Source organism: Odontesthes bonariensis, chromosome 6 (genome assembly GCF_027942865.1).
Source record: "Odontesthes bonariensis isolate fOdoBon6 chromosome 6, fOdoBon6.hap1, whole genome shotgun sequence".
Lineage (NCBI taxonomy): Eukaryota > Metazoa > Chordata > Actinopteri > Atheriniformes > Atherinopsidae > Odontesthes > Odontesthes bonariensis.
The window spans coordinates 7809858-7822554 of NC_134511.1; the positions used below are offsets into that span (position 1 = coordinate 7809858).

The following is a 12697-nucleotide window of genomic DNA, read 5'->3' on the forward strand; positions in this document are numbered from 1 at the left end:
TATGTTTTAAGCGTATGCAAGTGTTGAATAATAGCCCATTTCCAACTTTGGCACTGCTCAAAACAGGTTTTTAAAATTGCGAAAGCGATTTTGAATGTCCAACATGACCTTCCTTCAAAGTCTTGCATGAAATTATTTAAAATACGTAGGGAAAAACACTTATTTTATTAAATTTAATCCCTCAAACTGTTCACACAGAACATGCAGTAGATTTAGGCTTTCAAAAACAAGCCAGCTGACAGTTGTATTTGATTTGCAAATTCTCATCTGCATTTTGTCATTTCTTCACTCCTAGGTTGGGCCTTCCAGCCCAGCGACTGGCCTGACACAATCACAAAAAGCAAGTTTGAGGACTCCAAGAATACATTCCTGGCTTTAATCACCCATCGAATATTACGAGAAGACTTTGCCTCTAGCCTGCTGATGACCCCTAAATCCTTTGTGAGCTGATGGAGTCGCTTTATCCAGTTATATAGTTGTTTTTTTGTTTTTTTTAAATAAATTTCCATGCACTCACTTTGTTTTGAAGACTCCCACACGTGTGTACACAGTTAAGTTTTATTATTGTAACAAAGCAAGTTGTACACCTCAAATTTAAAACAGTTTTCCCCCAGCGGAAAAAGAACGGGTGATTAAATGTAAATTCTGAGATAACACTTTTCTTATACTCATGAAGCAGTGGGGGCCAAAATTTACAAGCTTGTTTTTTTTTCCATTTTCTTCTTTATTAAAAATGTCATTTCAAATCTTGTGGATATCTGTAAAACAATACAATGAAAACAAAAACAAAAAAAAGAAATATCCCATAGAAATGGTGTCAAAATAACCACTCTCCCCAATAACCAAGACTCCTGCCCCTCCCCAGCTTACCCTAACCCCCCGCCCCCTAAACATTACAAGTCAAAGGAATGAGCTGGTACTCGTTAACCACACAGGGGAAATATACATTTTAAGGGCTCAGTGTCCCACTTGAAGAAAAAAAAAAAAAAATTGGGAAGAAAATATTGAGGTCTGCTAGCGCTAGGTCACTACACCATGGCTTAAGTTGATTTATCACACAACCTTGAACAGGATGAATTCTGTGTGAATAGTCTTCAAATTCTACTCAGGATGCCGTGCCGACTATTTTTTAGACTTTTATTAATTATTTTTTGAGATGACTTCAGGGATGGAACTGACAAATCATGGCGTTGTGCCATCGGCCTTGGATGAGTCAAAGGAGAAACATAACATGGCACAAACAGGTGAACAGGCTTCAGAATGGAAAGTGAAGCACATACAGATATAAAAAGAAAAAATTTGTGGGGAAAAAAAAAAAATAATTAAAACCTTTGCTCCCGGACATGAGTGGAAAAACAAATGGGGAATAGAAGGTTGAAGGTCTTGGTAAGATGAAATTTCTTAGTCATCTTCCCCCTCGTCGTCCTGTAAAAATGACAACAATCACAGTTAGTGTGGAAAACCACAAACTATCGTCAATCACTTTGAGTTTTTAGCCGCTTGCCTCTCCGTCTTCTCCGTCATCCTCTTCGTCTTCTTCTCCATCTTCATCTCCCTCCTCATCTATGTCCTCAAGACCCTCCTCATCCTCTTCGTCTTCCTCACCTTCACCCTCTTCATCATCCATGTCAGGAACCTGTCGATTTAAAAAAAAAAAAAAAAACCATCAACACTTTGTTTCTTTCAATTAAACTAAACCTAAGAACTTCTTAAATAAGTTACAGTGCAATGATAGAGAGATATACTGCTGCTTATTGTCGCAACTTGGTAAATACGCCACAAAACACTTGTGTAATAACTGGATATGCTTCTTGTAAACGTACCAAGTAGTATTGCAAGGGGTTTGGCCAAATGTCGTCTTTGATGACCTCCCCGAGCTCATCAGCACCGGCATCAGCGTGATCAGTGAACCAAGTGAAGAAGCTCTCTGGCTCTTCATGTTGCCTCTTCCTTCCTGCCTTGTTCTGTGTCTGACCGGAGCGCTTGGTTAGGTCCTACAAAAAAGGGAAAAAAATAAATAAATAAATTAAAGTTGAAAATGACACTGTTTATAGTCTGCAATAAGCATCTTTCCAGCTGTCAGTGAGAAATATCGTTTACTTAGGAAAGAACAGATTCTAAGATGTCCCAACGCAGTAAACACGAAATCCTAAAAATAATATCATCTAACTTTATAAGTAAACATTTAATTTGCTGACATACCTTTCCTGACTTCCATTTGATTTCTGTCGATTTTGAAGACGGGTCTCCGCTCTCATTCAGATGGAACTCTTTGGAAAGTACTTTGTTTTCAAAGTACGGATTTTCATCGAAATACTAAAAGAAAAGAAAGAAAACCCCGGGTAAGAGATAAAAATTTCAAGAGAAAAACATGTACCATCTTATTTTTAGGCAGATTACAGCACTTACAAAATCTATTCTGTAGCCCGACTTGATGTCTTCAAACTCTGTCACCTCCACTCGGCTCAAGTAATGAAGTGCTTCTTCATCTTCCTCCCCCAGTAGGGCAGATACTGAGGAGATACATTACAATACTAAGTTGAGATTTTGAAACTTGAGTCTTTGTGTTGCTTCTGTAAAATGCAACATGGCCATTAAAACTTGGTGTGGAATTGCTCACCTTGTGGATGGTTGACAAATGTGGTGACCCAGAAGTTGGGGATTTTGGCGATCAGTTCTGACCTCTTCTGAAAGAATGGCTGACGGAGTTTATTGTATTTCTGTTCTACTTTCAGGATCTCCTCACTGGCCTGCTCATTCAACCTAAAAAGTTGATAAAAACATTTTTTTTAAATTAAATGTCCACATTCTGTTAAGTGAAACATTCTCAGATTCAGTTAAGATTTCATATACAAAACATGTCTGAACCGAAGCAAGTAGTAGTTTACAAACACACAGAGGCATGTAATTTCACATTTCATATCCAAACACTGTTATTCTAAAAGCAACATCCAAAATTACACCCCTAAAATTTTGTCTCCATTATATTAAGAAAACCTCTTTACACAGTGCTCAGCGTTCTTCTGAAAACTTAAAACAACTCAAACGTTTAAACTAAATATATTACATTTGTCTTAATATAAATAATCAGATGGTGATTTTTATGATGATAAACACTTTTCACCTCAAATTATAATTTTTCTTACCTGTCAATTTCATTCTGAACTTCATCAATGTGTTCAATTGCTTCTTGCTGCTCTTTCTCTGTGGAAAAAAAAAGAAAAACATTGATTTTTTTTCTTAAAAAAAAAAAAAAAAAAAGTATAAACGTTAACCGAAAGACACACAAATTCGATATGAGAGTTATTCATTACACTCGCAATTCGGAATATTGTTAGCCAAATCCAATAGTTTGAATTTGGGTCTCCACCCACCCTAACAATAAAAGTAAATTATTTGCACTCCAGACTCCACCGGAGGTTAAGGTATAGGAAACGGCCAATGGCTGCAGCGATAGCGGTTCAGACACTCACTGTTTCCTGCCGGCTGCTACCTACAAGGCCGCGTGGTTTAAATGTGGGACAGCAGTCTGCACACAGAGCCGCGATAACGTGAGAGACCGAGCTAGGACGAATGCCAGGATATACCTCCTTGCTGTCAACTCCAGATCATACGGAGTCCATCGTTCATTTATTAAAAATACTGTAACCAGTTAGATATGCCCGATTGCAGGGTTAATTCCTGAAAGTGCAGTAATAAGAAACTCAACATAACGTCGTCAACTAGCGTTAGGTAACATTACAACAACAACACTAGCAAGCTAACTGCTAATACCCATATTAAATATCGCGCAATTACGACTACAAAACGCCAAATGTGAGCATTTAATCTGGCCCGTTTGAGGTAACTGTTGCAGGATAAACATAAGAGCGATCCTCCAGAACCATTTACAGGCATTCGGTTAAAATCCACCGACATAACTGGCCACGCTGATAATGCTAAACGTGCTAGCTAACATGGCCTCTCAGCACTAAACAACAGAAGGCAAGAGCAGCGGCATGCTAATAAACGCGTTAGCCACACAGCAGCTAGCGGCTGTTAGCGAAATGCGAAAATACGCAGCAACCGCTGCGGCGACCAGCAAACCCGCTCCGGCGATCTTAGACAATAGCAAAGCAAAAAAATAATAATAATCTTCCATTACATTAGTTGCAGTGAATATACAAATTATGTTAGGGAAGAAAGTGAAAATGGCGCTGAACAGGAGGCCGCCATTCCCCTTACCGGAGGTTTCGTCCGCTCCGTCATGGTTCGAGTTCAGCTCCTTTTTACTCACTTTTGCCGCCGAGGCAGACATTTTTTCGCAAGCTGGGATAACTTAAAGATGTCTGAGAAAATAGCTGGTAGCTTTAAATCTCCTTGAACAGGAGAGCGTTGATCGCTGTAAAGTTCAGCGTGGAGAAGCCAACAACGTGCTGCTTTCCACACAATGTAGCTGCCGATGCGCGAGGAAGTCACAGCAAGCCTTGCTCACGCGCTCCTTTCATTATGAACGCGCCTTGCCGAATGGAGCAGAGACGAGCTCCGCCTCTCAAAATAGGTCTCACTACTTTGGCTCCAATTTGCTGATTTTAGTACCCTCTCCTCTCTTTAAATCACATTCGAGATGAACGAAACCTCAAATTGTTACTTATGTCAATCTAACATGCGACGACCAAAAATAACTTTGGTCAAAAAATTTAATTTAATAAGGCCAGGCCAAAATCTTCAGTTGGACCGACTCGCACTTGCGCACTTATAAAAACGCTGAATGTCAGTTGAAGTAGGATCCTTGTTTCTGGTGGTCAGTGCTAATTAGCCCGTCAGTCATAATAACGGACGTATAATTTCGATATTTTTGGTTAAAGTTTTGTCGATTAGCCGTCCCACTCCTTCGGTGTGTTTATAAACAAAGCCGTGTCTTTGAATAATAGGGTTACAGTTGGCGGTTTAGTGAGCAAAACCTTTAAGTTAGTGGACGTGAAACAGATAATGAAACAAAAAATAGGCAAAACCTTGTTTTTTTTCATAGTTTGTTCTATTTTACTAGTGTCTATTTTCCTAGTCCTTCAGATTATAGTAAAGTACACGTCCACAACACATATTGGGGTTCTTTTTGTCTTACTACAGATGGTCTTTTGGGCATTTATGCTAATAGGTGCATAATTTATTAGGCCTCACAGCCTGTCGTTTTCATATAATCTGTATCAGATATATATATATAAAAAAAACGTTTTCGTATAAATAATCAGCCGGGAAAACCAAATGCTTTATAGTATTTTTACTGTTACTTGTAGATAGGGATTTCCTGTCGAAAAAAGTGATAACTTACAACCTGCATTTCCAATATTATTTATTTTTGAATGATTATTTTCTATTCTCTTGCCATGAATCTCAACTGCTGCAGCATTTACACACACCGAACTCTCAGGTTTGTTCAGGTCTAATTCCTACCCTGGTTTTCATATTCTATTCCTACAACATAGTTCAAAGGGATTTTTTTTGTCTTTATATTCTCTATGTTTAGAGCATTTTCTAATTTATGGAGGGATATAAATCCCCTCTGTGAAACCCTACCACTCTAGTATATCAACTAAATGTGAGGGATTTTGCATTCTATTATTTAGATTTCTGTTGTAAAAAATCTACCCAATTTATTGCACATGCATTTGAAAGATAATGCTTAAATTTGCATATTGCATTCCCACCCATAGTGTCTATTTATTGCAAATGTACATACTGTATTTATTATTTTCATACACAGCCTTATTTTACCACTCAAATTCCATTCTTACTGTTCTGTATTTCTAATTTTATTCTTTTATGTTATTGTTGAGTGTTGTACTTTGCAAGTGAAGTTTAACCGGAGTCAAATTCCTTGTTTTTTTACTCAAACTTGGCCGATAAAGCCGATTCTGAATGTAGACTTTCATAACACTTTCAATCCAAAATGTGACTCTTAATGTAGGCCTCACCGTCTGAAAGGGGTTCATTATTTTCAATCTGTTAGCTATAAATTTGACCCTTTCGGCCTTTAATGTCCCCTCTTAAGAGTGTCCCCTCATGTCGGTTCCGATTAATTGCTGCCATTTAGTCACCCATCACTCTTCACTGTCATTTGACAGGCCAGGAGAAAGCTCAGAGGAAAACCACAACAACCACAGAGCTGCTGTGTGTCCTTGTCCTTGTCAACAGTCACTGTGGGAATTCACAAGTCTGCCAGTAAATCAAGCTAGCTTTCTGGGATAGTGTGCAGCCCTAGCAGCCGCTTCTACTTTTATATTAATTTAATATATGTTGACCTCAATCAAAATGAATGTCTCTCGGACCCTTTTAGTGTAAGAGCAGGTTAAACACATCACCAAAACACTGCACGGCTGATCTCTGCTTTGTCCCGAAGAGAGCAGCAGCAGCTCTGTGTTTTGTCTTTTGGTTGGTGGCAGAACGGGAACATGTGGTCATGCAGCGGCCAATGCCGAGCTCAGAGCAGATGAGCAGCGCTGTCAGATGAGCAGCAGCAGCAGCAGCGGCAGTGCTGGCAGCGAGGAGGAGTTTTTGCTGTCCCCCCTGCAGAAAGAAACCCTCCGAAAAACAGGCAGAACAGAGAGAGGGTGGGAATTTGATTACAGGGCAGAAGATGAGGATGCCGTGGGATGGGGATGTTGCAGAGGAGGCTGCTGGGAGGCACAAACAAACATCTGGACAAGCTGTGTGATCCAAGTCACAGGATGTAGAAGCTGCATCAGAAGAGCACTCAGTCAAAGTGTGTCTGTGAACGCTCCGTAACATCAGAGGACTTGTTGTGTTTCAAGGATAGTGAAGGTGGAGAGGTGCAACCTGAGAAGCCCCCCCCCCACTCTCTACTTCCACTTAGGATGACAAATTAGTCCTGATTCAGCAAGGAGCGAGGAATCACCCTGAGGTTGGTAAAGTGCAAAGTCATACTGTTTCTTGCTGGCATGAACATGTTGTTCCCACTTGTTTCATGTGTGCCATCTCACTTGTTTTTGTCCAGCATGGACATGAACTGATTCTCCCATGTTCTGCCAAATGTTTTGCTGAACTACATCTTTGTTAAGTGGCTGTGCTGTTTGTAAATGTGCTCCGGTCCCAGCGTGGGTGTTCGTGTTGAAGTGAGGCTTCTTGTCTCTTAATGTGATGTTGTTATCCAGGATCAGATGTTGTCCACAGCTCAGCAGATGCTGCAGGATAGCCGCTCCAAGATCGAGCTGATCCGACTGCAGATTATCAAAGTCACTCAGGCTGGCAGCAGCGGTGGCGGCATCAGTGGTGATGTTATTGGGAACCAAAGCAGCTCCACTCATGGAGGTCAGTTGTGGGACGAGTCTCCTCATAGGGTCACAGAATGATATTATGGATGTCTTAATTTAGCTCCATGACCTCTCTTTCTGGTTTATTTATTTCAGGATTGAAATTAGTTTGCAAAGGGCATGAAATCAGCTTTTAGAATGAATGGATTCCACCACTAGTGGAAAAGCATGTTTGTTGTAAACGTCCATTTTTCCAAAGTTAGAGGAGTAAACCAGAAAATAAAGAGTGAAAACACAATGTTCAGCAACATGTTAAAATGAAATCAATCATTATTGATAACCTTTTGTATCATGCCCTTTGTATGTCATGGTTTGTTTTTCTATGTGGAAAAAAGGGATTTTCCTCCTAAAAAAATGTCAGTTTGGCATCAGAAGTTATTATCCTAGTTCTGTTCTGTAAATAACAACATAAGAACTACTTATTAGATGATAGGAAAATATAAATAAGTGGTAATATTCTTGCTGTTAATCCTACAAATGAGCAGAGGTGGGTAGAGTAGCCAAAAATTGTACTTAAGTAAAAGTACTGTTACTTTAGAATAATATGACTCAAGTTAAAGTAAAAAGTAGTCATCCAAATAATTACTTGAGTAAGAGTAAAAAAAGTGCTCGGTGAAAAAACTACTCAAGTACTGAGTAAATGTTGAGTAACGTCTGATTTATTTGTTAACACAAGCATTCAATCAGACAGACAAAAATACATAATATACATTTTTAGGCAAATTAGAGTTCATCCAATTGATAAAATAAATTAAAATGAATTAATTAATTACAAAATAGCTTACATTGAAATCATCCAGGTAAATTCAAGTAAGACTTGTAAGTAAGTCTCTCTCTCTGTCAGAATAAAACATTAAAATGAGGCGTACGCGGGGGGATAAAAATAATGAGGCGTAGAATACCAAAGAGGTAAGAAGAAAAGTAACCAGCTCATTGTAGCCTAATGTAGCGGAGTAAGAGGACAGTTTCTGCTCAAATCTACTCAAGTAAAAGTAAAAAGTATAGTGATTTAAAACTACTCCTAGAAGTACAATTTATTCAAAAACTTACTCAAGTAAATGTAATGGAGTAAATGTAACTCTGCAAATGACTATTCTAAAACAATTAATATGATTGTAAATACATTGTTGTTTCAATGAATAGGTTACAGTCAGTGATAGATAGGGTTAGGGTTAGCGTCACAAGCTATATTTTTTTGACAGATGAGGTTTGCAGGGCTGCACAGTGGTGTGGTGGTTTATACTGTCGCCCAATGTCGTTTGCATATTGTCCTCGTGCAAGCGCTGGTTCTCTCCAGCTTCCTCCCACAGTCCACAAACTTGTTTGTTAGGTTAATTGGTGACTCTAAATTGAGTGTGAGTGGTTGTAACAATACTCACTCGAGTCATGCACAGGTGTGATGGACAACTCCCTTAAGCCTGATTTATACTCGGAAACCAGGTCGTCTGCGTGTGTGTCGCAGTTAACGCAGACATGCCCCCCCCCCTACGCAGACACTACGCAGACACTCTGGTGCACCTCCTCAAAATTGTAACTCACCGCAGACAGTGCCGCAGACATCGCCGCAGGGAGGAGAGAAAGGAGGCCTCTGATTGGTTAACTCTACATCCGCTCTACACTATGCGTATTTCCGGTTTGCTAACCGGCTGACGCTAACCGTGCTAACCGTGACGATTCTTTCGCCTCTCTGCCAGCTCCAGTAGTAGCAATATTTTTTCTATTTCTAGATCGATCAGCTGCATCTCAATCAAAGTGCGCCTTCGTCCAGTCGCCATTGTTGTTGAATGACCTCCGTAACCGAAACACCCACAATCCTAGCTTGTTCGTGATTGTCCCTCTTGCGTTGTGGCGTGGGATTAACATAGCGCAGACAGCGCTTCAAGGCATAAATCAAAAATAACTGCGTCGTGTCTGCGACAAGCTCACTGCGACACACTGCTGCGACACACTGCTGCGAAGTATACACGAGCCTTTAGCTTGAGGACATGATCTCAAACTCTCATTTTCAGTTTGCGTGCAGCTAAAAAACTGGGACCATAGAATTGCTAAAGAGAATTGTTACAATATCATATTGTGTATTGTCCAAAACACAAACTTTCTCTCATCAGTTAATGCCCCCAAAGCAAGGATTACGTTTTGTGCTTTATTAAAATCTTGTGATTGCAATAAGCTCAGAATCTATTCTTTCCACTCATTAAATTTCCAATAACCACCTACCATCACCATGTACCATTTTTAAAACAAGAAGATATATTATCTATATTTGGGTGAACTCTATTGTGAAGCTCCAAAACAAATCCTGCCAGATGTGAGGCCCTGGACATCAAGGAAGTGGACCAGTGAGGCTGTGGAGGATCTCTAGGTGTGTTTGGACTCTACTGACTGGGATGTGTTCAGAACTGCTACCAACAGTCTGGATGAGTACACAGAGGCTGTGACATCATACATCAGCTTCTGTGAGGACTGCTGTGTTCCATCACGCACCAGCGTGAGTTACAATAAGGACAAACCCTGGTTCACAGCCAAACTCAGGCTACGGCTACACGAAAACGAAACCAGGTCGTCTGCGTGTGTGTCGCAGTTAACGCAGACATGCCCCCCCCCCCCTACGCAGACACTACGCAGACACTCTGGTGCACCTCCTCAAAATTGTAACTCACCGCAGACAGTGCCGCAGACATCGCCGCAGGGAGGAGAGAAAGGAGGCCTCTGATTGGTTAACTCTACATCCGCTCTACACTATGCGTATTTCCGGTTTGCTAACCGGCTGACGCTAACCGTGCTAACCGTGACGATTCTTTCGCCTCTCTGCCAGCTCCAGTAGTAGCAATATTTTTTCTATTTCTAGATCGATCAGCTGCATCTCAATCAAAGTGCGCCTTCGTCCAGTCGCCATTGTTGTTGAATGACCTCCGTAACCGAAACACCCACAATCCTAGCTTGTTCGTGATTGTCCCTCTTGCGTTGTGGCGTGGGATTAACATAGCGCAGACAGCGCTTCAAGGCATAAATCAAAAATAACTGCGTCGTGTCTGCGACAAGCTCACTGCGACACACTGCTGCGACACACTGCTGCGAAGTATACACGAGCCTTTAGCTTGAGGACATGATCTCAAACTCTCATTTTCAGTTTGCGTGCAGCTAAAAAACTGGGACCATAGAATTGCTAAAGAGAATTGTTACAATATCATATTGTGTATTGTCCAAAACACAAACTTTCTCTCATCAGTTAATGCCCCCAAAGCAAGGATTACGTTTTGTGCTTTATTAAAATCTTGTGATTGCAATAAGCTCAGAATCTATTCTTTCCACTCATTAAATTTCCAATAACCACCTACCATCACCATGTACCATTTTTAAAACAAGAAGATATATTATCTATATTTGGGTGAACTCTATTGTGAAGCTCCAAAACAAATCCTGCCAGATGTGAGGCCCTGGACATCAAGGAAGTGGACCAGTGAGGCTGTGGAGGATCTCTAGGTGTGTTTGGACTCTACTGACTGGGATGTGTTCAGAACTGCTACCAACAGTCTGGATGAGTACACAGAGGCTGTGACATCATACATCAGCTTCTGTGAGGACTGCTGTGTTCCATCACGCACCAGCGTGAGTTACAATAAGGACAAACCCTGGTTCACAGCCAAACTCAGGCTACGGCTACACGAAAACGAAACAAGGTTTTTTTTTAAAACGGGTACGAAAATTCTTGCGACCACACAGAAACAAGCTGCTGTCCAGACGAAAACGGATGAAAACGATGAAACGATGCAGTACCCACTGTGTCACGCCACGCTGTGAGACAATAGAGAAGTGTTAAAATTGGCTCACAGCGTCAACGTGTGACTGACGCAAAAACGTTTTAGCTGTAACAATGGAAACGAAACGAGGCCGTTTTCAAACTTTCCCACTCTGGAACCCGTTTTCAAAAACTATCGTTTTGGGGTAGTGGGAACGCCGGCTCCGTGTGGCCGCGACAGCGAAACGATAAGAAAAAGTATCGTTTACAGTGAAAAAACGTTTTTGTGTAGCCGCAGCCTCAGAAGGTTAAGGTTGGATAAGGAAGAGGCCTTCAGGACTGGGGACAAAGACAGACTCAAAGAGGCGAAGTACAAGTTTAACAAGGCGGTGAAAGAGGCTAAACGACTGTACTCTGAGAGGCTCCAACACCAATTCTCAGCCAACGACTCTGAATCTGTCTGAAAAAGGCTACAACTACAAGCCTAAAGCCCCCCACTCCATAAACGACCAACGCTTAGCCAACGACCTGAACGAGTTCTACTGTCGCTTTGACAGACAAAGGGACAGTCCTGCAACCAACCCCCACGACACCTCTCAACAGCTCCAGCTTCAGTATCACCTCCACCTCCCCACTCTTTCCATCCATGAGAGAGACGTCCACTAACTCTTCAGGAGACAGAAACCCCGGAAAGCTGCTGGACCAGATTCTGTCTTTCAGATTCTTCACAGACATTTTCAACACCTCACTAGAGACATGTCTTGTGCCAGCCTGCTTCAATGCCTCCACTATCATTCCTGTTCCCAAGAAGCCAAGAACCACGGGACTTAATGACCTCAGACCCGTCGCCCTGACCTCTGTGGTTATGAAGTCCTTTGAGCGCCTTGTGCTTTCACACCTGAAAGAGATCACCGACCCCCTCCTGGACCCCTGCAGTTTGCCTACAGAGCCCACAGATCTATATATATATATATATATATATATATATATATATATATATACATACATATATATATATATATGTATGTATATATATTCTGTATATATATCTATATTGTTTGCACCAACTACACCAAGTCAAATTCCTTGTAAGTGAAAACCTACTTGGAAATAAACTTGATTCTAATTCTGATGATAACCACCAACGCCACCCAGTTAAAGAGCTGGGATTCTATTAGATTAAACTTTTTTTTTTCTTTTTACAGCAAGTTCTTGGTTTGGTGGGAGCAACACAACAGAACTACCCAAACAACAAATTCTGGTATAAAAATTATATAGATTATACAGATCTTGGTTTTACACCATTCACACACTCACTCAGGATATAAAACTAAACCCACTCAAACACATATGCACACGCAACCGAACACCAACAGAGAGGTTAATCCAATCCAGACTGACAATCTCTGTGCGCAGACTCCTAGCAGGAAATTACCTGCGATGATGATATACAGCTTGCATTTGGCAAAGCAATTTCTTTTTTTGACATTTAGCCATCTTTAAGGCTAACTAGCTAAATGATAAAATCTTGACACATTGGCTTTCACTGCATCTCAAGTCTGTCTCGACAAATCAGCCATTTTCTAATCAAGGTCTCCTTGTAACCTCATAAGCAAAGATGTATGTAATGGATAATGCTGCAGATACT

General features: G+C 40.8%; 2 protein-coding genes across 5 annotated transcripts in view; one reads left to right on the plus strand and one right to left on the minus strand.

Moving 5' to 3' along the window:
- Window positions 1-544: 544 nt before the first annotated feature.
- Window positions 545-4479, minus strand: LOC142381919 (protein SET-like). The gene is made up of 8 exons (XM_075467222.1): window positions 4225-4479; window positions 3147-3204; window positions 2621-2763; window positions 2410-2513; window positions 2203-2316; window positions 1824-1994; window positions 1505-1636; window positions 545-1425 (listed from the first exon to the last, which is right to left on the minus strand). The coding sequence occupies exons 1-8, from the start codon at window positions 4295-4297 to the stop codon at window positions 1402-1404; spliced, it is 819 nt and encodes a 272-aa protein (XP_075323337.1). The 5' UTR covers window positions 4298-4479; the 3' UTR covers window positions 545-1401.
- Window positions 4480-6516: 2037 nt separating this feature from the next.
- The window catches only part of LOC142381920 (serine/threonine-protein kinase N2-like), a 36865-nt gene continuing 30684 nt past the window's right edge, over window positions 6517-12697 (plus strand). For all 4 annotated transcript variants that reach the window (XM_075467225.1, XM_075467223.1, XM_075467226.1 and 1 more), the window contains exon 1: window positions 6517-7308. In XM_075467225.1, the coding sequence (XP_075323340.1) occupies window positions 7158-7308 (151 nt within the window). In that variant the 5' untranslated portion in view covers window positions 6517-7157. The remainder of the gene's footprint in view (window positions 7309-12697) is intronic.

Excerpts from the sequence above, each read along its gene's own strand:
- LOC142381919 (XM_075467222.1), bottom strand. The coding sequence starts at position 4,297 with ATGTCTGCCTCGGCGGCAAAAGTGAGTAAAAAGGAGCTGAACTCGAAC. Across the intron at positions 3,205-4,224 it reads CGGAGCGGACGAAACCTCCG|AGAAAGAGCAGCAAGAAGCA; the intron begins GTAAGGGGAATG and ends TTTTTTCCACAG. Across the intron at positions 2,514-2,620 it reads ATTTGTCAACCATCCACAAG|TATCTGCCCTACTGGGGGAG; the intron begins GTGAGCAATTCC and ends GTATCTCCTCAG.